The sequence below is a fragment of the Gorilla gorilla genome, chromosome 11 (assembly GCF_029281585.2).
Source record: "Gorilla gorilla gorilla isolate KB3781 chromosome 11, NHGRI_mGorGor1-v2.1_pri, whole genome shotgun sequence".
Taxonomy (NCBI): domain Eukaryota; kingdom Metazoa; phylum Chordata; class Mammalia; order Primates; family Hominidae; genus Gorilla; species Gorilla gorilla.
Window position 1 is genome coordinate 76,867,650 of NC_073235.2, and position 27,729 is coordinate 76,895,378.

General features: G+C 36.7%; 1 protein-coding gene across 3 annotated transcripts; it reads left to right on the forward strand.

Annotated features, from left to right (window-relative positions):
• The first annotated feature begins 16 nt into the window (after positions 1 to 16).
• On the forward strand, positions 17 to 27,583 carry SCRN3 (secernin 3). 3 transcript variants are annotated; one of them, XM_004032820.5, is made up of 8 exons: positions 17 to 125; positions 2,594 to 2,761; positions 4,238 to 4,419; positions 5,306 to 5,505; positions 8,423 to 8,635; positions 20,420 to 20,582; positions 22,000 to 22,174; positions 25,212 to 27,583. In XM_004032820.5, the coding sequence occupies exons 2-8, from the start codon at positions 2,603 to 2,605 to the stop codon at positions 25,392 to 25,394; spliced, it is 1,275 nt and encodes a 424-aa protein (XP_004032868.3). In that variant the 5' UTR covers positions 17 to 125; positions 2,594 to 2,602; the 3' UTR covers positions 25,395 to 27,583. The 3 variants fall into 3 exon arrangements, with proteins under 3 accessions (XP_004032868.3, XP_030864441.2, XP_055235167.1); XM_031008581.3 differs by having other exon boundaries at positions 65 to 125; positions 2,685 to 2,761; XM_055379192.2 differs by lacking the exon at positions 17 to 125 and adding an exon at positions 166 to 534.
• The last annotated feature ends 146 nt before the right edge of the window (positions 27,584 to 27,729 follow it).

Consider the following 27,729-nt stretch of genomic DNA (forward strand, 5'->3'; position numbering starts at 1 on the left):
GGAACTGCGTTTCCAGCAGCAAGGGGGAACTTCCGAGATCAAAGGTGACAGCTTCCGGCAACTGATGCCTCCACTGGCCACTCCTCCCTCCGTCCACTTGTCACTTCGGGTAGCTGGGAGGCCAGGTGAGGGGCGCGCACGGGGGAGGGGCATGAATAGTTGAGACAGAAACCGGGAAGACCCAACTGTGGCGGGGCACTGCTTGACCGAGGGGCTCCGGAGCCCAGCTGCACCGGCTGCGGTTTGAGCGCCCAGGGCCGGGGTGCGGGGTGGACCGCGGCGGCCCTTCGACCAAAGGTGCTTGAAGCTCGAGCCCATTACTTTCTGTGGACTCTGACTCGAGCTGCAAAAGCTTTTCTGCACTGTTTTTCTCATCTATGTTATGAAGATAATAATTCCGGCCCTAACCGTAGTATGCTTGCGAGAATCCAACAATATGATGTTTCTGAAAGCGCCGGCTGAACTAAGAGCGCGTGAAATAGAATGACAGACAGCTCTGCAAGAAAGGAGGCCCTGTCTATTTTGTACCCAGCTGTACGGTGCTGGCGCCGAAAGACGTTCAATAAATACTTATTGAATGACGAATACGCGTTAGGAGTTGGTAAAATCTCTCAAGGCTTCACCTCCTCAGTGGGCTAGGTGCAATTGTAACCAGGGGGCAAGTTTCCTTAGCTTTCCCTACGACCCCAGTTAGGCAGCTCAGGTTACTATTGCAGCTTGATGGCCCTTGGGACTCCAGGTTTTTGAGTGGACGTGGCTGCTACTGCAGCAGGTGATCCACCAACCAAGTTCTCTATCAGGGTAATGTTAAGAATAAACCTTGGCCGGGCGCGGTAGCTCACGCTTGTAATCCCAGCACTTTGGGAGGCCAAGGTGGGTGGATCACCTGAGGTCAGGAGTTCAAGACCAGCCTGGCCAACATGGGGAAACCCCGTCTCTACTAAAAATACAAAAAATTAGCCGGGTGTGGTGGCACGCGCCTGTAATCCCAGCTACTCGGGAGGCTGAGGCAGGAGAATCACTTGAACCCGGGAGGCAGAGGTTGCAGTGAGCCAAGACTGCGCCATTGCACTCCAGCCCAGGCAACAAGAGTTAAACTCCATCAAAAAAAAAAAAAAAAAAAAAAAAAAAAAGAATAAGCCTTTATGAGAAATTTTCTCTCCTACCAAATAATAACAATAACAGCTTTCATGTGAGTATCTACTATGTTCTATGCACTGTGCAAAACACTTTACGTGTTGCCTTATTAAGTTCTCATAACAGCCCATCAAATAGTGTCTTATTTTTCTGATGAGGCAGAAGGCATAGGTAAGAGAGAGATTAAATAGTCTGCCAAAGTTATATAGTGATAGAACTAACTATAAAACACAAATAGAAGGAGATCCAGGACATAAGAGTTGAAATACAGAAAGAAAATAACAGAAACCATCAAGACATCAGACTTCTCGTCACTGAGGAGAAGAGGAAAACCCTTAGGAGTTTCAGTCTGAAGTTTTTATTTAGTCATTTTGTTTTCTTTTTAAGGAAACATTTATTATATTTAAATTTTGTTTTTAAGTTGCTAGCGTCTGCCTGTGTAAAGCCATTTTAAGGTTTTGTCATTATTAAAGGAAAGAAGGAAACTCTGTAAAACAATGTGTCTGTTCTGGCAGCAAAATAAGGACCTTTAGGTGTTCTATTATAAGTGAAGATCTAAGATTTTCCAAGTTACAACTGAAGAGGTAATCTAGATATTAAGGTATATAATTGCGATTTATTAATTAAATATGTGAACTTTCTCCTAGAAATATCAGCAATTTGGAATTATATTGACATATTTTTGTCTGAATCAATGAGTCTGTTTCAAAATTTCAGTCTCATCAGAATTATAATGTGTATTATTTCCCAGCTCAAATAAGACCCCTTCTTCCTTCCTTTGAGGAAGTACTGGGCACATAAGATTTTTTTCCATAAGACAAGTTCCAGCAAAGAGAATATAAAGATTAGTAAGACATACTCCCAGCCCTCAAGGATCTCATTGTCCAGTAAAGGGACTTATATATACACGAATGTAATGGAATCTAGCCTTTACAACAATAGAGCTAGGTACATGGATTCCCAAATATGGAAATGGTGAAACGAAATTCAGGGAAGACTTTAGGAGAGAAAGGTCTTAGAGAATAAATGTGAACTATACAGTAGAAGAAGGTAGTTCTCATTGCCATTTTGTTACTGAGTTGTAGTACAAGATTGAGTCCCAAGTCATATTCTTACTGATTTTTAGGCTATAGTATACAAAATTTAAAACTTTAATGAACAGCCAAGCACGGTCACTCATGCCTGTAATCCCAGGGCTTTGGGAGGCAGCACGGGGAGGATCTCCTGAGCCCAGGAGTTCCAGGCTGCAGTAAGCCCTGATCATACAACTGCACTCCAGCCTGGGTGAAAGAGCTAGACCTTGTCTCCAAAAAATAAAAATAAAAAAATCAAAGCTTTAATGAACATCCTTAATTAGATATGGCAATAATATCCTTTGGTCATTGAGTAAAACTCTTTATTTTTATATACTTAAAAGTGTTTTTTTTTTATTTTAAAACATCTGTATAATTTTTAGTTAAAAAAAATGGAACCTTTTTCCTGTGACACTTTCGTGGCATTACCTCCAGCAACAGTCGATAACAGGATTATTTTTGGAAAAAATTCAGATAGACTCTGTGATGAAGTACAAGAGGTGGTTTATTTTCCTGCTGCAGTTCATGATAACCTGGGAGAATGTCTTAAGGTAGGTGAAATAAATGTTTTGTTAGCAATATGCCTTTTAAAAATATCATAAAGTTATTTCTATAAATAGCAATTTGGAAGAAACTGTAGAAGTTAAAATTGAGGAGTTTACATTTGAAAAATAAATGAGTCAGAAATAAACTGTGATCTTTTATTTCGGTGATTTGGAGGAAGTTGAAATAACAATAATAAAATTATCCATTGTTTGAATAAATATTTGAATGCTTTCCATATGCAAGCATGTTAGATAGGGCAAGAGATTTAAAGTCAGCTGTCAAGACTCTGTTCCAGGAGCTTAGAGTCTAGTATAGGAATAAGATGTGTATGCATTATACCCCATTATAAAATAGGATGGTTTAAATGCTAAATTTAAGTAACAGTAGCATGCTGTGGCAGCGGAAGAGAATGAACATTTAATTCAGCTTGGAGTTAGCTGGAATTTGATGGACAAAAAGGATTCTGATTCTGAATTGGCATAGGTTCTACTTGATGTAGAATAGGAAAGTCATCCCAGACTTTGGGAATGACAGTTTTATGACACATCAAAAAAGGTTTATTGGGCCCTATGTTAACACTATCAATATACATTTTATGCAGTCACTTGGTAGTATACACATTAATTAAAGGATCCTTTAAAAACTTATTTAAAAAACCCATTTAATGTGGAACTTAAAATGAGAGCTTCAAATTATGCTATTGTTGCTAATTCATACTTTTTAGATTTTATTTTATTGATATTCTAATATTAAAACATATTAAATATTAGACTTTTTTCTGTATCCTATGCCATATTTTTTTCTTTTGCTAAGACCACTTATTCATCTGTGATACCACTTCCACTTTATTTCTTCATATTTAAATATAGCCTGTCCTGTAAACCAGTGGTTCTCATTCTTTTCATTGCTGTGGACATACCTAATGGTTGACTTCAAAATGTGATGTGAGATTCCTATGACAAAACTCTTGTGTTCGAAGGCTACCATATGAGTAATTATATCACTAATCAAGAAACACTGGATATTGAGGTTGAGAACTACTTCCTTAAGCTTCAACTCACACATCTACAAAAATGTTTCAAGATATTACAGCTAGAGACCGTCTTTCTCCTGAGCTCCAATAGCACCTTGTCTTCACTTCATGACCCTAATACTTTATACTTTATTTTATCTTAATGTAGAAGTTTTAGTTTCTCAAAAGTGAGATCTTTATCTGATTCATCTTTGTAACTAACATATCTCTTGGCAGAATGTTTTATAATAGGAAATGCTCAGCAAATATTTGAATGAATAAATATTTTAGGGTTATTCTGAATATGTTTTAAGGGTAATGCCTTTATTATTGAAAATTTCAATTTACTTATATTTCCTTTACCTCTTTCATAACAGTTTTGTCTTCTGACTGATCTTTTTAAATTCTGGATTTTGATAACTTTTCTGGTTTTGTGGTTCTTGCTATGACTTTTTTTTTTTTTTTACAGTGTACATATATAGAAATTGATCAAGTTCCTGAAACATATGCTGTTGTCCTGAGTCGCCCAGCGTGGTTGTGGGGGGCAGAAATGGGAGCCAATGAGCATGGAGTTTGCATTGGGAATGAAGCTGTATGGGGAAGAGAAGAAGTTTGTGATGAAGAAGCACTATTAGGAATGGACCTTGTCAGGTTATTTTTTGTTACATTTTATACTACAGACCTTGTCTAAATTTATAATTTTTGTGTAACTCTTACTTGTTTTATTTTCCTATTTTTGAGGGGGCTTTGATACTTTGCAGTTTGTGTCAAAATGGTTTAAAGTACCAGCATGCAATTTCATGACTCTCAGTTTTGTTTGGTTTTTTTAAATTAATTAATTTTTATTTTTTTGAGATGAGATCTCACTGTGTCATGCAGGCTGGAGTATAATGGTGTGATCATGGCTCACTGTGGCCTTGAATTCCTGAGCTCAAGCAATCATCCCACCTGAGTCACCCAAGTAGCTTGGATCAAAGGCACGTGCCACCACACCTGGCTAATTTTTAATTAAAAAAAATTGTTTTTTCAGAGACTAGGGTCTTGCTATGTTGCTTACACTTGTCTTGAACTCCTGGCCTCTAGCCATTCTCCTGCCTCAGCTCCTGAGTAACTGGGATTACCAGCACAGGCACCATGCCCAGTTTTCAGATATTATTATTTGGGAGAAGGGAAGAAGTAGGAAATTATAATTCATTGGAAGTACCTAACATGCTTTAATCACACCTTAACTAATTCTCACAATAACCTCATGGGCTATCGTGCTCATTTTACAAATGAGATATCTGAGGTTCAGAGATAAAGTAACTTGACAGTGAATTACCAACTTTGAATTTGATAGGTTTGTTTGACTCCAGAAACTTTATTTCCATGATTCCAAACTGACTTCAGAAGGAAAATTTTTAAAGTTAGATGTCATTTCATCTGTTAACTTGAAAGAAATTTTACTTTGAATCTAAAAAATCTCATGAGCATGAAATTATTTAAGAAAAATAATGGAAATTTATTTTAATATGAGAACTTTATATTTTTGTTTTAGACTTGGCCTTGAAAGAGCTGATACAGCTGAAAAAGCCCTCAATGTCATTGTTGACTTACTAGAAAAATATGGCCAGGGTGGAAATTGCACAGAGGGTAGAATGGTATTTAGCTATCACAACAGTTTCCTGATAGCTGATAGGAATGAAGCCTGGATTCTGGAGACTGCAGGGAAGTACTGGGCAGCAGAAAAAGTACAAGGTATGGACAACTTTTTGTGATTTAACTTATTTTTGCAATTAATAAAATACACCCTTACCTATAGATATTGCATTTAATTGCTTCCAAGATTAATAATCTAGTGTAATGAAGGGTTGAACTGCAAGGGAAATTTTAAAATTTGAAAGAACAATGAAAAAGTGCCATAAAGAGCTTTCTTGAAAAAGATAAAAAGGTAGCATTACCTCTGGGAATATGAATTTCATATAACCTGTGTATACTTGCTTTGCTGCAGCTCTTGGCCATTTCATAGTACTTTTTCACTTTAATAATCCCTTACAATTTCTTCCCCTTTAAACTTTGGGCTGCACTCCAAAATCTTATGTGTAAGTGTGGAGGTGAGGAAATGGGAGTGGGGTTAGAGACAGGTGTTTGTGAGTTGGTGGTTGAAAAAGCTGTGTTGATACAATAGTAAAACACAAAAGTTTGATATCTTTGAATAAAACAACATTACTTGATTGTTTTAGAATGCTTTGATTTTTCATTCTCATTTTCTTTGTGATCATATATTCCTCTAATTTTTCAAGTGAGGAAAGCCAGAGATGTAAAGTGATTTAAGGTGGTAAATGAAAGACCTAGAATTTAAATCTTTTCATCTTGAATCTCGTCACTAGAACATAGCCTTATGTTTAAGCATAATCATGTCCTTCTTGGGTATTTAACTTCTGGACTCCTAGTTTACTAGAGAGATAAGATACACATGTGAAAATGCTAAATGGTGCACGAATGATACAGACACATAGATTCTTTGAACATTTAGAGAATAGAAAGGTTATTATCGTGAGCTAGAGGAGTTCAGAAAGGCTTCATGAAGGTAGCCTTGAACTTTGGAGGATTTAGGTGTTATTTTTCAAAACAGGTCATTACCAGTTGTTTTGATGGACATTTTGTTTTATGTTTTGCATATATGTTTATTAATGTATAACATTGTAGTTAGACTTTTTCTTTTTGTGATAATTGGCTTGATAATACCATTGAGCACTTTTATTTTATTAAATGTACTACGTGCAAGAGAGAACTGAATAAATACATTTTGTTGAAAAAGTGCCACCTGGCCATCTAAAATGAACACCTTCATTGGGTCTCATTGTCTAGCTGTAGATTAATTTTGCCAACTGGTTTCTCTTTCTATTACTAACTAAGCCCAAGAACTAAATTGTTAAATGATAGGGAATTATTTATTAGATGGAAAATTATTGGCTGCGCATGGTGGCTCATGCCTATAATCCCAGCGCTTTGAGAGGCTGAGGCAGGAGGATCACTTCAGCCCAGGAGTGTGAGACCAGCTTGGGCAACACAGTGAGACCTCAATTCTACAAAAAATACAAAAATTAGCTGAGTGTGGTGGTGTGTACTTATAGTTCCAGCTACTCAAGAGGCTGAGGTGGGGAGGATAGCTTGAACCCAGGAGGTCGAGGCTGCAGTGAGCTATTATTATGCCACTGTACTCTAGCCTGGGCGAGAGAGTGAGACCCTGTTGAAAGAAAAGAAAAGAGGGAAGGAGAAGGGGAAAGAAAGAAAAGAAAATTCTTCCATCTGATTCTATCATGACTTGGATCTGGTTTTTGTAATGAGGGTATCCCAAGTATGACCTCATTAGAGTAATTTCATTGATTTTTACTTGACAGACTGTCATTTCAGCTGTTTTTAAAACATTATCAATTTTTATTTATCGTGATCTATTTCATTTAGTATAATCTCTAAGACAGGCTTTTATTTTTTCTATTTTGTATTTTAGTTGAAAACTTTGTTTATAGCTTCATGCCATAATATTTTTGGAAGTCATATATTTTGATTCTAGACTTATTTATAATTTAAAAAAATTTATAGAAAGGACTACTATCTGGAATATATAAAGAGCAGTCAAAACTCAATAGTAAAAAAAAAAAAATCCAGTTAGAAAATAGGCAAAAGATATGAAGAGTCATTTCACCCAAAGGGATATACAGATTTGAAATAAGCATGAAATGATGTTCAACATTATTAGCCATTAGGGAAATGCAAAACCCCAATGAGATTTTACTACACCTCTATCACAGTGACTGAAATAAAGGTAAGAATGTATAGCTAGCCACTCTAGAAAATAGTTTGTCAGTTAAAAAAAAAAAACTAAACATGCAACTACCATACAACTTAGCAACTGTACTCCTGTGCATTTATCCCAGAGAAATAAAAACTTACAAACATTTACACAAGAACCTGTACACAAGTATAGCAGCTTTTTCCATGATGACCAAAAACTAGGAACAATTCAGATATCCTTTACCTTGTGAATAAGTAAGCAAGTTATCATACATTCATACCATGGAATATTACTCACCAATAAAAATAATAAACTATTGATATATACAATAACATAGATGAATCTTTAGAGAATTGTGCTCAGTAAAAAAAGCCAAAGGTTTATATATTATTCCATTTATATAACATTCTTGAAATTACAGTTATAGAAATGGAGAACAGAATAGCTGTTACCTGAGGTTAATGAAGGATTTGAGGTGGGAGATAAGTAGACGTGGCTATAAAAGGGCAACATGAGGGATCCTTGTGGTGATGGAAGTATTCTTTATCTTGACTATAGCAATACCAATATTCTGGTTGTGATATTATACTACAGTTTGGCAAGATGTTACCATTGGGGGAAACTGGGTAAAGGGTACACAGTATCTCTCAGTATTATTTTTTTCTAACTGCATGTGAATCTATAATTATCTTAAAATCAGTTTAATTTTAAAAATAATTCATTTATCTTTTTGAATATGTAATAGATGCCCATGGCACAAAATTTAGAAGTCTATATTTACGTTTACATAGTGATTAGGAATCATGATGTACAGATACATGCTTTATGTTAAATATGACTTTTCTTCTCCTTTCTCCTCTTCTTCTTTGAAAATAGAGGGAGTTCGTAATATTTCTAATCAACTTTCCATAACAACCAAGATTGCCCAGGAACACCCAGACATGAGAAACTATGCTAAGCGGAAAGGTTGGTGGGATGGTAAAAAGGAGTTTGATTTTGCTGCAGCATATTCCTATCTTGACACAGCCAAGATGATGACTTCATCAGGCAGATACTGTGAGGGCTACAAGCTTCTAAATAAGCACAAAGGTAATTTTATCATATAAATAATATTAGGATGACAAACTATATTTTGTGTAGGTGTAATATGGGAATGATAACATCTGTTTTGGGGAATTATAATTAGTAAAAATATTGTTCTATTAAAATGAAAAATATTTATTTATTATAAACCTATTTTTTGAGGTAAGTATTATACAATTGTGAGAGGGTCATGATTCTTTTGAAGGTCAAGTTCAGATTTTCAATGCTCAGATGCATTTTTTCAGTTCTTATTAATATTCTTAAAACAAAATTGAGATTACTTTTCTTCTGAGAATTCATTGCAACCTGGAGACAGGCTTCTTTGACTATTGCTGCTGCTGCTGTTATTTATTTTTGGGTAGTACTCTTATCAGTTATTTTCTTATATATAGAACTTCTGGCCAGAAGACAAACTGAGCAGATATAGGAATTCCCTCTTTCCACTCCAAAACTTGAGAAATGTTGGATAAAATATTTAAACATTCAAGACATATATAGCTAAGTTCAAATACAAGAAGAGAAAATCACCAGGTACCAAAAATGAAGAGAGGGCCCACACAATCCTCCTCATCTCTGTGTCAGTTGGGGGATTCTGGACCAGATATACACCTTAGAGGCTAGAGTGTTAACATCCATGAGAATGTAGGTGTACAGGTGAAAAAGATCCATTTGGGGAGCAGGAACTGGACTCCTTATTACGGCTATGAGTCTGAAAAATGCTACTCCACTCCCTACCCAGAGTTTAGGATGGGATTGAGCTGCCTGCTGCTCCAGGATATGGATCAATACAGTTTCTTGTGAGAGATTGAACTCTGAGCCACATTTATTTTGTGGGCTCACCTGGAGCTACCTGGTGAGGAACAAACACTGGTTTGTAACCAGTAAACCAGACAAGATCCCAGCATACCTGTATTTCTATACCCACTATATGAATATTTGGTATGACAAATATTTATATTTTACTCAAATTTCCCATCCGAATGGGAAATCTGCTATAATGAATCTACATGTATTTGCCACTGAAAATATTTGTTACATGGGGGTTCCATTGAAGATGTAGTTTCTACGACTATTATGATAGTTTCTACTGTAATGTCCTCAAGTTCACTCCTCTTTTCTTCTGCATGATTTAATCTGCTATTAATCTCATCTAGTAATATTTTGATTTATTATAATTTTAATCTCTACAAGTTCCGTTGGTTCGTTCTGTATAACTCCCATTTCTCTATTCTTTACTTTCAAGTTTTTAAAAAATCCTTAAGCATGTTTAGCATCTTTATAATAATAATTAGAGTGGCCGGGTGCCGTGGCTCACGTATGTAATCCCAGCACTTTGGAAGGCCAAGGAGGGCAGTTCATTTGAGGTCAGGAGTTCGAGACCACCCTGGCCAATATGGTGAAACCCCGTCTCTACTAAAAATACAAAAATTAGCCAGGTATGGTGCAGGCACCTGTAATCCCAGCTACTTGGGAGGCTGAGGCAGGAGAATCGCTTGAACCTGGGAGGCAGAGGTTGCAATGAACCGAGATTGCACCACTGCACTCCAGCCTGGGTGGCAGAGCCAGGCTCTGTCTCAAAAAAATTTTTAAAAATTAAAAATTAAATAATTAGAGTATAGTTCATTAACATTTAATGGAAGCTGGTTCTGGTTGCAGGTAAGATGGAATAAGTAAACTCTACTCTGTCTCTCTCTCTGAATATAACTAAAAATCTGGAAAGAATGCATGGAGCAGCTTTTTGAGGAGTCTTAAAAGTAAAACGGAGCAGTTAGCAGGGCAAAAAAAAACCAGAAGTCAAAGTAGGAATGATCCAGGAGTGAGTTTCATGGTTGTTGTTGTTCTTGTTTTTCTCATTTCATCCAGCCTGGTGTTAAACAGCATGAATCCCAGAACCGTGTACTGGGTGTCAACAGAAAGAGCTCCAAGAGAAACCTTCTTTTTCTTGTCTGAGGAGAGGGAAGGTGGGCACCAACAAGACATAGCATGGGAGAAATCTCCTGGGAATTTTTTTTTTTTTTTCTGCTTTCTTTCTGTCTTGTCCCAGCTCCCAGGCAAACTCCAGTCCTGAATCTGCAATCTTGTGATGGGTATGTGATGAGGGCAGCAGCTGCTGGGAGGCATCTAAAACTCTGAAGGAAGGGAATTCTCTCCCACTAGAGGAATTGTGGTCCAAATACCATAGGAGAAATTCTGTTGCTTTTTGCCCTCTCTCTGTTTTCCTGCCTCTTGGCTTCAGAGGCAGACCCAGATGTGGGAAGCAGTTGGGCAAAGAAGGGAGACCACCAAGGCTCTGTTGTTCTAGCTAGAGGACCTGGAAGGGGGATCCCTGGAAGCCAGAATGTCAGGGAGAATTGAGGAGCAGAGGTAGCTCAAGAAAGAAATCCCATGAAGTTGTGTAAGAATGCCTGGGCCTACCCTAAGCTGTACATAGGTGTATCTGACCCTAAACAGCATACCAAAGCCTTTGAGAACTAACCTATAGAGTAGACAACTGCTCAGTTTCCATATAGTGCTTTTTTTTTTTTTTTTTTTTTTGAGACAGAGTTTTGCTCTGTTACCCAAGCTGGAGTGCAGTGGTATGATCTTGGCTCACTGCAACCTCCTCCTCCCGGGTTCAAGCAATTCTCTTGTGTCAGCCTCTTGAATAGCTGGGACTACAGGCACATGTCACCATGCCCAGCTAATTTTTGTATTTTTAGTAGAGATGGGGTTTCAACATATTGGTCAGGCTGGTCTCGAACTCCTGACCTCAGATGATCCACCCACCTAGGCCTCCCAAAGTGCTGGGATTACAGGTGTGAGCCACCGCACCCCGCCTGCCCCCTCACTTCCTACTGCTTGTGGTTGAGGTCTGGTTCTTCAGGCCAGAAAGACCAAAGTTTTCTATTGCTGTCTGCATAGAATGACACAGCATTGACCATGGGCTTCCCTCAAGCTAAAGCCATAACAAAAGTAAACTTACCCTGTGCTTCATTCTGTCTCCCAACTTTCACCTTTCCTCCAGAATGTTACTTCATTTGTTAATTGTAAAGAGCCTTCAGGTAGTTGTTTTTCTGTATTTTGTCCCAAGTTGATAGTTATCTGCGGGAGGATTGGCCCAATAGGAGCTCACTTAGCCACATTGAAAGTAGAACTCCTTCCCATGTCATTTAATATTCTATGATATTATTTTACTTATAAAAATTAATATATTCACATGATTCAAAATTCTGAAGTACACAAGATTATACAATGAAGTCTGTCTTTCCTACCCTGTCCAGAGATACTTAGTTTTTTTTCCCATATGCAGTTCCTTATGTGTTCTTCCAGAGATGATATATGCTTAATGAAACAAATATGTAATTTTTCTTTTTTTACAGAAATGATAGCATGCTATTTACACTTTTCTCCACGTAACTTTAGTTAGCAATATACAATGTAGATCAGTTAGCAATATATGATGTAGATCATTCTGTTTCAATATATACAGAACATTCTCATTTTTTAAAACAGATATGTAGTATCCTATTATTTTGTTATTCCCTTATGGTAGTATTTTAATCATTGTATAATAAAGATTGATTGTATGAATCATACTTTAGCTATCAAATCCCTGTTATTTGGGTTATTTTTAGTTTTTCATTATTGAAATTATATAACATGCTTATAGCTTATTTATATTCATATCCATGCCTTTTTTTTTTTTTTTTTTTTTTTTTTTTGAGACAGAGTCTTGCTGTATCCCCCAGGCTGGAATGCAGTGGCACCATCTCAGCTCACTGCAACCGCTGCCTTCTGGATTCCAGCGATTCTCCTGCCTCAGCCTCCCAAGTAGCTGGGATTACAGGTGCCTGCCACCACGCCTGGCTAATTTTTTTATTTTTTGTAGAGACGGGTTTCACCATGTTGGCCAGGCTGGTCTCTAACTTAACTGACCTCAAATGAGCCGCCCACCTTGGCCTCCCAAAGTGCTGGGATTATAGGCGTGAGCCACAGCACCCAGCCAAGCCACCGCACCCAGCCCCATGACTATTTTCTAAAAGTGAGTTTGTAGTAGAATGTCAGGTCAAAGCTTATGTACATTTGAAGGTTTTTGAAACACATTGTTAAATGACCACCAGAAAAGTTACATAAATTTAAATTACTGCCAATAATATTTGAGTACCCATTTTCTAACATGCTTATCAATAGAGGATTTTTTTCAACCTTTATAAATTTTGTAGGCAAAATGGCATGTAAATATATATACCTACTATGTACCCACAAAGAGAAATGAGAAAAAAATGGCATGTTACAATTTTAATATTTTTTTTAGTGAAATTAGATATATTGTTACATTTACTGAAAATTTGTAATTGCTTTGTAAGTTGTTTATTAATGTATCCTTTTCCCATTTTCATGTTGGGTTATTACTAACTCTTAAAAAATAACTTCCAATGTATTTTCTCCTTTTGCTTCCAAATAATTCCAGCAAAGTAAGCTTTATTTAGATTACTGAATGGCAGATAATTGCTAAAAGGGTCATGCTACTAATAAAAATGTAAATGTGACTAATATACCCTCCTTCACTTGAAGGATAAAATGTTTCTATTAAAAAAAATTTTTTTGAGACAGTGTCTCGATCCAATACTCAGGCTGGAGTGCAGTGGCGTAATCTCAGCTCACTGCAACCTCTGCCTCCCGGGTTCAAGCTATTCTCGTGCCTCAACCTCCCGAATAGCTGGGATTCCAGGTGTGCACTACCATGCTAGGCTAATTTTTGTATTTTTTGTAGAGCTAGGGTTTCACCATGTTGTTCAGGGTGGTGTTGAATTCCTGGGCTCAAACCATCTGCCCACCTTGGCCTATCAAAGTGCTGGGATTACAGGTGCAAGCCATTGTGCCTGGCTGGTAAATGGTTCTATAAAGCGGTCAGAAAGCAACTACTCTGAGATGGATCAGTGATTGATATTTGCTTTTCATGTATTCATTAAACAAATTATATGGTAGTTATTATGAGGGTGTGGCCAAAACATTAAGGAATTGATTACAACAGTACAGGATGGCTTGGTCTGGGGTCCAGGGCCACCAAGCAAGGTTATGGAGATCATGCCCTGTACAAGGGGGTAAGTAGGGCTGAAATCCAGCCCCACTATCTGCCCCAAAGAAGAGGCCCCTTTCTCTAATTTCCTTAAAGGTTAGCTAGCCCAGAAATGGCAGTGGTGGCATGGAGATGGAGCAAAGTGGACAGATTTGGCATATACTTTGGTGGCAGAATAGACAGGACTTAATTAATTGGAGTGAAGGTTAGAGAGAGAAAGATGTCATAAATGAATACCAGGTTTCTGCTGGGAACCAGTGAACAGTTGGAAATGCCATTTGTAGAGATAGGATAGATGGAAGATTTGAGGGTAAAGAGTGTAGTTTTCCATTTTAGAAGAATCAACTACTCTGAGATAATAACCTAACCATCGCAGAGGGATGATTTGCATCTTCCTTTGTCTGAGAGGACAACTCATCCTCTTCCCTTCCTGGGTTTAGAACTTCACCCAAAAGGTGTTGGTGATTGAGGGTGGAGCGTAGGGTAGGAGTAGTCTTAGGAGGTGGGCACTCCTATCCACTTGAAAGTCAAGATATTAACTCAGACCTGTAGCAAAAATAGAGTGAGACTCTAGAATAAAGCTGATGCTGTTGGATATTTTCAGTCTTTTATTGACAGGTACACAGGAAGTGGCAAAGGATCTTTTTACGTGAAGTTATGAGTACATTCCCCTGTATATATGTTTCTTTTACTTTTTATTATTAATGTTGTTTGGTGCTAATACAGCTATTTAAATAAATCCAATCTCAGTATAAAAAAAGGAAAAAGTTTGACAGAATATTTGTAGAATGCCTTTACATTATTGTTTTCAAAGTAGTTAATATCTTATTTATATTTTAATTTCCAAAAGAACATGTTATAATTTGAAAAGTTTTCTGTAAAGTTTCTTAATGTTATAGTTTAATAAATAGGTTATCTAAACTATCTTTTTCCCCCACGTAGATAGATATGTAGAAAATGCTAAAGCATGTTATACTAAGGATTTTAATTTTAGACTTATTGTAAAAGGAGAGCATCAGGAAAAATAGCTAATGCATGTGGGGCTTAATACCTAGGTGATGGGTTGATAGGTGCAGCAAACCACCATGGCACACGTTTACCTATGTAACAAACCTGCATGTCCTGCACATGTATCCCGGAACTCAAAATTTAAAAAAAGAAAAAAAAAAAGTAGATCAGGAGTAGCTGTTGCAGCAACACCTACTCCCATTTATTAAGTGCTTTTATCAAGGGCCAGATACTGTGCTAAATGATTTAATTATATTATTCTTTTTTTTTGAGGCAGAGTCTTACACTGTCGACCGGGCTGGAATGCAGTAGCATGATCTCAGCTCACTGCAACCTCTGCCTCCCGGGTTTAAGCGATTCTCCTGCCTCAGCCTCCCAAGTAGCTGGGATTACAGGCACTCACCACCACGCCCAGCTAATTTTTTGTGTTTTTAGTAGAGACAGGGTTTCATTTTGTTGGCCAGGCTGGTGTCAAACTTCGGACCTCATGATCCGCCCACCTCGGCCTCCCAAAGTGCTGGAATTACAGGCGTCAGCCACTGCACCTTGCCTAATTATATTATTCTCTAAGCAACCATGTGAAATAGATATCTTCATTTTACAAATGAAGAAACCAGCAGTGTTTGCGCTCTTCTCTATGAAACTGAAAAAAATGGACTTTCTTACTTGTGGTATTTTTCTCTCAGCACCTAATTCATTATGTTGTGTGTGCTTAGTAAGTATTGAATAAATTAACAAAGTATTGTTAGTTGATTTGAATTAAATTGTAATTTGCAGATAGTTTAACAAAGATCACTGTTGTGTACTTTTTGCTAGTAATAAACTTAAAGGCTCAGGAAATAAATGTAGCAGATATTCTTTAAAAATGAAGAACAACAATGCATAATCAAGATGGAGAGGAAAATGCCAAGAATTCTAAGGTTTAGGGTAATTGGACAAAAGAAAGAAAGAAAAAAGAAATAATTATAAGCCAATTAGCTACTACATCATAATAATAATTCAGTTATATTTAAGAATAACTGAATCGTAGATTTGAAATGCATACATGATTATAGGAATAGATGCATCTGACATGAAACTTACTTTTTCTCAAGTGTGAAATATAGTTCATCTAGCTTTCTGTGCTTTGACAAAAGAATATGTCTTTCTAATACTTTCATAGAAAATTGTCTACCAGTACATTATAGTTAATTTTTCCTATGATTTTTCTAGTTAGAACAGCCTACCTCTCTTCTTTCCAACTATCCCTACCTGATAGCTATTAACTGTGCTGCATGTATATCCAAATTGAATCTATATTCACTCATATATTTTAAATAACTAGCTTAAATTGCAATGAAATTACACCCTGTGTTTTGCATTTATTTTACTGAACCCTGCCACTGCAGTCTCAGTACTTACTCAATGCTTGCTAGTGGATTACTTATGGCTATCCCACTGAAGTGATCATGTAAATCCTCCTTTCATTTTGTGAATTGTAGGTTTTGAATACAGAAAATATTTTCATAATACCTGTATTATCACAGTATTATGGTTCTGACACTGTTTTTTATTAAAACTTGCCATTTATAGGAATTTGGATTTGAATCATTTTTAAGGCTCACTAGGTGTTGAAACTATGTGCCTGATATATAGGTGTGGATGGCAGGTTTTTGCTTTATTGTTTAGTTTTAATATTAAGGGCTGCTTTTAGGCGCACCTTCTTTACCGTGTTTTTCAAAACTAACAGAAATATATTATTTCTGTAACAAGTTATCTATAAATTCAATAAGTTATTTTTCTTGATTTTGAAGTAATGGCTATATTGTGGAGAAACTGGATAAGAGAATGTAGACTTGTATAAATCTGTTGTCATTAACATAAAATAGTTGGTAGCCTGCATAATTAACTGAGGGCAGAACATTAGATTATTTTATATGGAATTCAGTTTTAATTTGAAATATTGTGAATTACAATTTGGATACAGGCTTGCTGTGAGCTTTTTCTTTTAATTCCCAATTATGGGAATAGTTGGGGGAGAGATTCTTGCTTTTCATGCTCTCTTTGTTTTTATGAGTTACTTCATTTTTTCATTCTTTTACTGTCATTATAGGGTTTTGAGAGAGAGGAAGGAGATACCTGTGTTTAATCAACCGTGTTAAATGAAAGGTTTTTTGTTTCTTTAGAACTCATTGAAATACAATAATTAAACATTTCCATATAAAGTATCTAAAAATATCTGTTGGCAGAAACTATGTTTTGTGATTGATTGAGTGATTGACAGGGTCTTGCACTGTCGCCCAGGCTGGAGTGCGGTGGCACGATCATAGTTTACTATAACCTCAATCTCCTGGGCTTAAACAATCCTCCTGCCTCAGCCTCCTGAGAAGCTGGAACTACAGGCATGCATTACCACACCTGGCTAAATTTTTTTTTTTGGTAATAGACGGCGGACTTGCCATGTTGCCCAGGCTGGTCTCAAACTCCTGGGCTCAAGTGATACTCCTGCCTCAGACTCCCAAACTGGTGGGATTACAGGCATAAGCCAGCATGCCTGGCCTGTGTTTTTTATTGTTGTTGTTGTTTTTTAAACTGTACTTGTTACTTGTTACCTGGATTCACCACATTCATTACTGTTATTAAGAAATTGGTACTACTTCAGGATAAAAAGAGACTGATGTATTTAATAAATGGGAGGCATAATAGTGCAGTGGAGTGGTTAAAAAGCACAGGGCTGGTTATGAAGGAGTAACTGGTATTAGACCAACTTCCTTCCAGGAATAACTGTGAGATCTGCAGGGAAAAAACCTCTGTTGTTGGAAGACATGGATGAATACCCAAAAGAGTACACAAAAGAGTAGAGACGAAGAGCCTAGATCCTGAAGGCTGAGAGAAGACTCTACACATTGAGAAGACCTTGACTTTCTATGTCACAGTTTCTTAACGCAATTGCCAACTTCTAAGCAGCACGTAGGTAGGATGAGACACAACACTGAGAAATCAAGCAGAAAGTAGCTGCTAGGAGCCTTAAAAGCTAAGCAGAGATTTTTTTTGCAGTCTCACAAGGCCTTAGGGACAAAAATTTGACTGGAGGGCCAGCCAAGAAGAAGGTACCTGGGAAATACCCTTAAGCTTTCAATTGAGATCCCAGAAATGCTACTCCTTAGGAAGAGTAAGAACAAACAAGGGATAGACTAGTCTCAACACTGGATCAAGGTAATCTACCTATATTCTATCTGGTTGCCAAAAGAATATTAAATGCTCTGCAAAAGAAAGTATCATGCAGAGCCTCTATAAAATTTCATTCAATGGAAAGTATCAGGCATGCTAAGAAATAAGACCAAATGACTGAAAACCAAGAGAAAAAGTAGATAGTAGAAACTGACCCACAGGCTGTCTACACATTAGCTTTATTGGAAACAGACTTTGAAATTACTATTATATATTCAAAATAATAGATGAAAAGATGGAGAATTTCATCAGGGAACTGGAGTCTGTAAAAGAACCAAATGGAAATAATACAACTAAAAAATTATAACTGAAATTAAGAATCCAATAGATTGATTTAACAACAGATTAGGTATAACAGGAGAAAAACATTAGTGAACTGGAGGATCAGTAGAAAAGATTCCAATTCAAACAGAAATAAAAGTTTAGAAAATATAGACAAGAATCTGAGAAGCATGTATAGGACTCAGTGAAAAGGTCTCACATACATAAGATTGGAGACTCAACAGGAAAGGGGAGAGAAAATAGGGAAGGGCAAAAGCAATAGTTGAAGGATACAGGCCAAGAATTTCCCCAAACTGATAAAAGTCATCAAGCAACAGCCTCAAGAAGCTCTGCAAATCCCGAGAAGGACAAATAAGAGGAAGCCACACCTAGGCCCATCATAGTAAGATTTCTGAGGGGGAAAAAAGACAGAAAAATCTGAAACACATCCAGAGGAAAAAAAATATCTTCAAGGAACAAATATAAAGCTGACAGCTAACTTTTCAACAGAAGGGAGGGAATTCTAAAGATTGTAAAATGACAACTTTAAGGTGATGGAGAAAGATAAACTACTAATTTAGAATTGTATATCCAGTGAAAAATATCCTCTAAAAATAAAGGTGAAATAAAACAGAGAATTACTAGCTGATTGGCACTAAAAGAAATGCTAACGGGCATTCTTCAGGCAGATAGAAGCAAGGTACGCAGGAGTAGATGAAGAGCAACAGAAACAGTAAATACATAGGTAAAACTAGACAAACATTGTTGAAAATAATAATAACTTTCTAACCAATGGCCACAGCTGCAGTGCTTAAAGTCTGTTGTGCATGGATTTCATGGAGCACTCTATTTTTCACAGGATGCTTTTGGCTAGTGACTGAGAGCAGCAGGGAGACAAAGGCCCATTCTAGGGATACACAGGACTCCTCTAATGGCTGACTTGGATCAAGGACTCCCTGACAGCCTGGCCGAGCTTTCCTTAGATGGCATGGCAGCCTGGGATACTTCTCCAACTTCTCTTCCTTCTCTACTAAACTCAGACTTCAGATTGTATCATAGTCTGATGATTCTCCGAGGCTTTCCAGGTTCCCTCCCCATTTTCTGTCACAGGCATTTCTCCTAAAATATTTGATCCTATGTTGTGGCATCTGCTTCTCAGAAGACCCAGATGAACACAGTAGAAATTAAAGTGCATTAGAATAGCACAAAAGATAGGCAGTAATCGGAGCTAAGTTCTGTATGGGTCCTGCTTGTGTTAATTGGTAAGTGGTAAAGAGTTAATTGAAGGCCCACTGTAGTAAATCAAGAGAAAGTAATAAGATTTTTTTAAGTGTATAAATAATAAGCTGATGGGAGAACTGGAGTAATAAATAATTGATAAAAAGAAGACAAGAACGGAGAAAAAGAGACAAAGAATAGATGGAATATATAGAAAACTAATAATAAAATGGTCTACTTAAATCCAAATAATCAGTAACTATATTATATTTACTTAATTTTTTCAATTAAAGACAGAAGCCTAGGCACAGTGGCTCGTTTCTGTAATCCTGGCACTTTGGGAGGCTGATGGGGGAGGATTGCTTAAGGCCAGGCATTGGAGACCAGCCTGGGCAACATAGCGAGACCCCCATCTCTACAGAAAAATTTTAAAATTAGCAGGCATAGGCTGGGTGCAGTGGCTCACACCTGTAATCCTAGCACTTCAGGAGGCCGAGCTGGGGAGGATCACCTGAGGTCAGGAGTTCAAGACCAGCCTGGCCAACATGGTGAAACCCTGTCTCTACCAAAAATACAAAAATTGGTTGGGCATGGTGACATGCGACTTTAGTCCCAGCTACTTGGGAGGATGAGGCACGAGAATCACTTGAACCCAGGAGACAGATTGCAGTGAGCCAAGATCGCACCACTGCACTCTAGCCTGACAGAGCAAGACTCTGTCTCAAAAAAAAAAAAAAATTCTGTAAGGGCAATGGGATTGAATATATTTTTGCATTATTAATTCCTTTTTCTAGGGATTTTTTACCTGTTACAATGGCTTTGAGACTTTGCATAGTTTATATTTAAAATAACATACCTTTCCTGTGACAGTGGAATGAATCTAATTGTAGTTGATACAAAGTTTGTTTATAGTCAGTCTCTTAATTTATGTCAACACTAATATCTCACATATTATCAGTAGAGAAAGCAGTTCATATTTGCAAGGCATCTGTATATGCATATCTATTTGATGATTTTAAAAATTATTTCTCTAGGAAATATAACTTTTGAAACAATGATGGAAATTCTTCGAGATAAACCAAGTGGCATTAACATGGAGGGAGAATTCCTGACCACTGCAAGCATGGTTTCTATTTTACCTCAAGACTCCAGCCTTCCTTGCATTCACTTCTTTACAGGGACTCCTGATCCTGAGAGGTGAAGCCACAGAATACTATAAACCAGCAAGGGGTCAGGGGATGGAGTAGAGTCATTAGTATGTTAATAATTTTGTCAGGATAAATTTTTGTTATACAACTAGGACAATAATTTTTAATATATTTTCTGTTCAGGCTTTAATCTGCAATATCCACAAATGTGTAACTGTTCTCTTTTTATGGGAAGGAAATGTGAATAGTTTCTTGTATGCGTTATCCCTACTCCTTCTTCCTACAAATAGATTTAACACAGTCAAGAAAAGAAAGTAGATTTTCTTACTCAGATTTCAGATATGATATTAGATAATTCATAACAGTAAAAATGTTAAATGATGTAGTTGTGCAGGATTTACTTATGCACTCGTATCTAGAAAATACATGTGAAACTTAAAATATCAATAGTTCCAGTTTTATTTAATTATATTATTACTATTTTGAGACAGAGTCTCGCTCTGTCACCCAGGTTGGAGTGCAATGGCATGATCTCAGCTCACTGCAACCTCTGCCTCCCAAGTTCAAGAGATTCTCATGCCTCAGCCTCCCTAGTAGCTGGGATTACAGGCGTGCGCCACCACACCCAGCTAATTTTTTGTATTTTTAGTAGAGACAGGGTTTCACTGTGTTAGCCAGGATGGTCTTGATCTCCTGACTTTGTGATCCGCCCGCCTCGGCCTCCCAACATGCTGGGATTACAGGCGTGAGCCACCGCACCCGGCCAAGTCTTCCTTTTTTTTTTTTTTTTTTTTTTTTGACACAGGGCCTTGATCTGTCACCCAGGCTAGAATGGAGTGCAGTGGCACAGTCAGCATGCTGTAGCCTTGAACTCCTGGGCTCAAGTGATCCTCCTGCCTTAGCTTCCCAAATAGCTGGTACTGCAGGTGCATGCCACCATGCCTGGCTAATTTTTAATTTTTTTGTGGAGATGGGGTCTGGCTATGTTGCCCAAGGCTATTCTTGAACTCCTGGTCTCAAGAGATTCTCCCACCTTGACCTCTGAAAGTGCTGGGATTACAGGCATGAGCCACTGTGCCCAGCATGTGTCCTCCTTTACTGACACTGGCGCTGATGTTCACCCCAAGTCCTAATCCTCTTCTATAACATTAAAGGTTGTTCTTATCCTCCAACTGTGGAATGTGAAGTAGGAAAGACAAACTATTGCTTTGCTGACACTGTTTATGTGCCAGGTCCTCTGTTAGGTTCATGGGAACACAACACTAAATAAAGTATGGTTCCCTGCCCCAAAGGAGATCCCAGTGTACCAGGGAAGACAGGCATGGGTATAACTAATGTGACAGGAACAATTAGTATGTAGCATCATTAACAGAAACTTCTAATTGAGAGAATCTTAGAAGACTTAGAATAACACTGAATATTTTTATATATTGACATGATAATTTAATAAAGACTCTTTCTTCTAGATCTGTTTTTAAGCCTTTCATATTTGTGCCACATATTTCACAACTATTGGATACCAGTTCACCAACATTTGAACTTGAAGATCTAGTTAAAAAGAAATCACATTTTAAGCCTGACAGAAGACACCCACTCTACCAAAAACATCAACAGGCATTGGAAGTAGTAAATAATAATGAGGTATGCTAGATTATATTCTTTGTTATATCATTAAGTGTAAAGTTTGATTCAATCCGTATTTTGAATTTTGGAGTATCAGCTTTCCTCCCTTCTTATAAGAAATAGTTTTAGGAAGAGTTTAGATGCTCAGACTATAGTAGAGCTGTATTATTTTTATCTTTGGTTATGAATACATGTATGTGAATCTTGTAGAGAAACTTAGTACATTAAACATAATAATAATAGCTAACATTTGTTGAACACTTACATAGCACTTTTACATGAATTATTTTATCTAATCTTCACAACCACTTTATGAAATGGGTACTATTTTGATTCCCACTTTGCTGATAAAGTATCTGAGTCTAGGAGAGTTTAAGTAACTTGCTTAGTATATATCCCACACCAAAAATTACAAAGCCTCCAAAGAGCGGTTGACCTGGTTTCTTAACGTAATGTTCTTAATGATACAGACCTAGATTAAAATTAATTGAAAGTGACTTAAAACCCCAGAGACTTAAAATAATAATGAGTTTTAGTTTTTAAAAAGTGATACATCCTCATTATTTTAAAATGTAAGCATTATAGAAGAGCAATATATCACTCAAAATCTCTTCTCTAGAAATAAGGATTTATTTTTTTCTGGTATAGATAGACAGGTCATTTTATAATGTCTATACCTATTCAGCTCGCTAAAGAAAAATAATGGATAAGAAGCGAATGGAAAGGATATCTGTTGACCCCCTGCAATGAAAGAAAACATTAACCATCTTAAATCTTTTCTCGTCTGTTTCTACCTCCTGGTTTTTCTTGCCTGTAATTCCTTTTACTTTGTCAAGGCATATACATTTACATTCTGTCCACACTGAAACGGATTAAATGAATTTTCCTCCAGGTAATAATTTATTTATTTTTGTCTGCAGTGTTGGCATTGTTTCTATGCCTTTTTTTCTCTCACCTATTTCACTTATGCTCAAAGCAACAAGCTCTGCCAGACTTCCTATTTTTATTTGAAAATTTTTATTTTTAAATAAAAATTCTAAAGCTGTAAGTATTTTAGGCTTTACTTAAAAATCATAAGATGTCGATTGACAACTTAAAGTAGTGGAAAGATAATGGAATTTGAGGGAAGAAGAGTAAAAGAGCTGGGTTCTGGTCCTGGCTCTGTAAATAACTACTTTTGTGTGTTAGGGAGAGTCAATCCTATTGGTAGTTTTAATTTACATTTCTTGATTACTAGTAAGATTAAAAACCTTCTCCTATGTCTATTGGTCATGAGTATTTTATTTTAAATTACTTGTCTATTTTTTCCCTTAGGCTATTTTTCCATTGATTTTGGGTTATTTTTGTTTTTTGGTTTAAATAGGTAAAAATATGTGAATATTAACTGTTTGTAATAAGGTGGAATTTTATCCCAGTTTATTGTTTGACATTTAACTTTTTTGTCAGACAAAAATTTTAAACTTAGTCAATTATATTTATTAGTCTTTTGCTTTAAGGCACCTTGATTTCATGTTTCAAAAGGCCTGCCTCACCTCAATATAAATATAACTTCTAGCATATATATGTGTTTTTTAAAAATTTAGTTCTTTAGTCCATCTGGAATTTACTTTTGTGTATTTCATGAAGTAGGGATTTTAACTCTGTTTTCCAAAAAGGTAACAAATTATTCCAATACCATCTATAGACAAAATCCATTTTTTTCCCACTAATATGAAATGTAGTGTTTCCTCACAAAAAAAGCTGCATACAATTTCATACTGCAGTCCATGTTAAGGTTATTTGTTTTGTAGAGTTCTACCCCATAATGGTTCAAATTTTAAAAATTATGCTCACAGGCCGGGCGCAGTGGCTCATGCCTGTAATCCCAGCACTTTGGGAGGCCAAAGCGGGTAGATCAACTTAGGTCAGGAGTTTGACACCAGCCTGACCAACATGATGAAACCCCGTCTGTACTAAAACTACAAAAATTAGCCAGGCGTGGTGGCGGGTCCCTGTAATACCAACTACTCGGGAGGCTGAGGCAGGGGAATCGCTTGAACCCAGGAGGCGGAGGTTGCAGTGAGACTGTGCTATTGCACTTTAGCCTGGGCGACAGAATGAGACTCCATCTCCAAAAACAAAACAAAACAAAACAAAAACAAAAACAAATTATGCTTACTTTCTAGTAACTTTTTATTTATTTATTTATTTTGAGACAGAGTCTCACTCTGTCGTCCAGGCTGGAGTGCCCTGGTGCGATCTCAGCTCACTGCAACCTCCGCCTTCCAGGTTCAAGCGATTCTCCTGCCTCAGCCTCCCGAGTAGCTGGGACTACAGGCGTGCGCCACCACGCCCAGCTAATTTTTTGTATTTTTAGTAGAGACGGGATTTTACCATATTGGCAGGCTGGTCTCGAACTCCTGACCTCGTGATCCACCTGCCATGGCCTCCCAAAGTGCTGGGATTACAGGCGTGAGCCACTGCGCCTGGCCAAGTTTTTTCTTACATACTTTTTCTCTAGATAAGTACCTTATAACTGATCATGGTGATTCATCAACAATTTAAAAATTACTTCTTTCTGTAAGAATCATAGACCTTTTTTCTCCCTTTATTGAAATAAGGATGAAGTCATAGAGGAAATGTCTTCTTTTGGTTGATTTTTTCCTGAACATTATTGTTCTATTGTATTAATCTGATAATATTGGTTTTAAATGTAAAAAATCTAAATTGATAAAAATATTTCAGCCTCAGTTTTCAGCAACCTTCCACATACACAGTTCATATGAGATTTTCTATTGTCCTGTTGTCTTTTAGGTTTTTTACTTATAAACTACTCTTATAATTGTTTTTGTCTTTTCTACTAAAAATAATTTGGTATTCATGCATTAACTCAATCTAGAGCAATGATTTTCCCGAAGAATTTCATTTCGTTCTTTCTGTCTCTAAAGAACAAGAAGGGAACCAAACCACAATCAGAAGCCAGCATGAACAAACCTTATCTGTAGAGATGGGTTGAATTTGGTTGGATTTATGTGTATATGTATATGTGTTTATCTTTATATTTTTAATTGTTTAGGAAAAAGCCAAAATAATGTTGGACAACATGAGGAAACTGGAGAAAGAACTATTCAGAGAGATGGAATCAATCCTTCAAAACAAGCATCTTGATGTGGAGAAAATTGTTAATCTTTTTCCTCAGTGTACAAAAGATGAAATTCAAATTTATCAGTCAAATTTATCAGTCAAATTTAGTTCTTAGTGATCATATGATCAGCTAATATTAGTTCTTAGTGATCAGTGGTCAGTAATCTTCAAAGTCAGAATCTATCACCTTGGTAAATTATATAAACCTAATTTGAGCAGATCTGATTATTCTTGGATAGTATTCAAGTGGTATCTTGACTATTAAACTACGTATAGTGTTGCTGAAATAGAAAGAAAACAGCATTGGAATTGGATTCATGTATCGTGGGATACCGGTGTTATTTCAGGTGATGTACTTGCATTATTTTCTTTAGCCATAGTAACTTTTTGTCACAATAACTAAGTATTCAATTATATATAAAGAATGAAACATTAAAATGATGCATGGATTTATATTTATTATAATTATGTAGTACCGTCAAATCATTTTGTCAGTTACATCAAGAAAGCAGATTTTTCTTTAGTCATGAAAAATATCGCAAGTGGTAAGTTGTTTGTGCTTTAGGCAAATATTAACCAGCTCTAACAAGAAAAATGTCTAGATTTACACATTGTCAATACAGTATATTAGTTCTGCAAATGCACTTTTGTTAAACTCAAACATGCTCTTTGTCAAGACTTGGCTAACCAGTGGGCTTGTAGCTCTGATTATCTAGCATTTTTAGGGTCATTCTCCTTAACAGGCTTTTATGTTAATAAGATATATTTTTAGAAGAGCTTGTTTGGGAGATTAGAGAATAAGATAAAAGAACCAAAACCTTAGGATATACTGTTTCTGGGTCTGAAATCTCTCTCATTGTTTACTTCTGTTCACTCATTGAAAACAGAAACAAGAATGAGGTAGTGGCAATGAAATAGAATTATTAGTATATTATGAACATTATAACATTTTGAACACTATAATGCATTATATTTTATGAACTTTTATGAACTTTATACATGAGTAATATCTTCCTAAAGTTTATAAAACATTGTTTAGGTTACATAAAGATTACCAAGTAAGACTCAAAATTGCAAATATAAACAAAAGAAAAATCCAGCTGAAAATAACACTAAGTACTTTTGAGTTTCTAGAATGTCCATTTTGGTATTTGGTTACATTATCATATTTACTAGTCACTATCAGCACAATTAGGTTAATAAAGAAGTGGGTCATTATATTCAAAGAGTGCTCAGGAAGTTATGTGTTCAAAGTTCTCTCATAAATACCATCGTCTGCCTGATACTGCTCTTGTCTAATATAGGGTTGACATTACAAAAGAGGAGATGTCTGACTCAAGAACTCAGCTGATTCTGTTTGCCTTAAGTTTGGTTCAGTGATAGGCTGTCTTCTAACCCCCATACTCCTCTTCTCTCCTTTAATAGATGAGGAAACTAAGGGCAAACAGTTCGTTACACTTAGAGGAATCTTATTTCCCTCTCTAGGGGCAGCATGTTTTCACCTTCTCCTTTGCTGCCACCTTGGCCTAAACTAGCACCATCTTTTAGTTAGTTACCTAAACTAACACCATCTTGTGTTAACTGTTCTCCTACACCCATTTTTGTTCTTTATTTCCACCCACATGAGTCACTGCAGCCAATCTATTACAAATTTAAATCTGATTATGAATTCCCCTCCTAAAACTCTTTTTTAAAAGAGACTTTATTTTTTGGAGCAGTTTTAGGTTCACAGCAAAATTGAACAGAAAGTACAGAGTTCCAATATAGCCCCTATCAGCATACATGCATAGCCTCCCCCACTATCAACATCCCAGTACCAGAATGGTACATTTGTTACAATCAATGGCCCTACATTGACACATTATCACCCAAAGGCCGTGGTTCAAGTTAGAGATCACTCTTGATGTGGTACATCCTATGGGCTTTGATAATTATAAAATGACATGTATCCACCATTATAGTATTATACAGAGTAGTTTCACTGCCCTAAAAATCTTCTGTGTTCTGCCTATTTATCCCACCCTCCCTCCAACCCCTGGCAACCACTGATCTTTTTACTGTCTCCATAGTTTTGCCTTTTCCATATGTCATATCATTGGAATCATACAGTATGTGACCTCTTAAGATTGTCTTTAACTTACTTAGTAATATCCATTTAAGGTTCCTGCATGTCTTTTCATGACTTGATAGCTCATTTCTTTTAGTGCTAAATAATATTCAATTGTCTGAATATACTACTACTGAAGGACATCTTGGTTGCTTCCAAGTTTTGAAAATTATGAATAAACCTGCTGTAGACATCCATGTGAAGGTTTCTGTGTGGACGTGTTTTCAACTAATTTTTTGTAAATACTAAGGAGCACAATTGCTGGATCATGTGGTAAGACTATGTTTAGTTTCCCAAGAAACTGCCAAACTGTCTTCCACAGTGGCTACCATTTTGCATCCCT

What these genes read in the sequence shown, in the direction of transcription:
- SCRN3 (XM_055379192.2), top strand. Translation starts at nt 484, where the DNA reads ATGACAGACAGCTCTGCAAGAAAGGAGGCCCTGTCTATTTTGTACCCA. An exon ending in TGTCTATTTTGTACCCAGCT is followed by an intron (nt 535 to 2,593) that starts GTACGGTGCTGG and finishes TATAATTTTTAG; the next exon opens with TTAAAAAAAATGGAACCTTT. An exon ending in AAGTAGTAAATAATAATGAG is followed by an intron (nt 22,175 to 25,211) that starts GTATGCTAGATT and finishes TTAATTGTTTAG; the next exon opens with GAAAAAGCCAAAATAATGTT.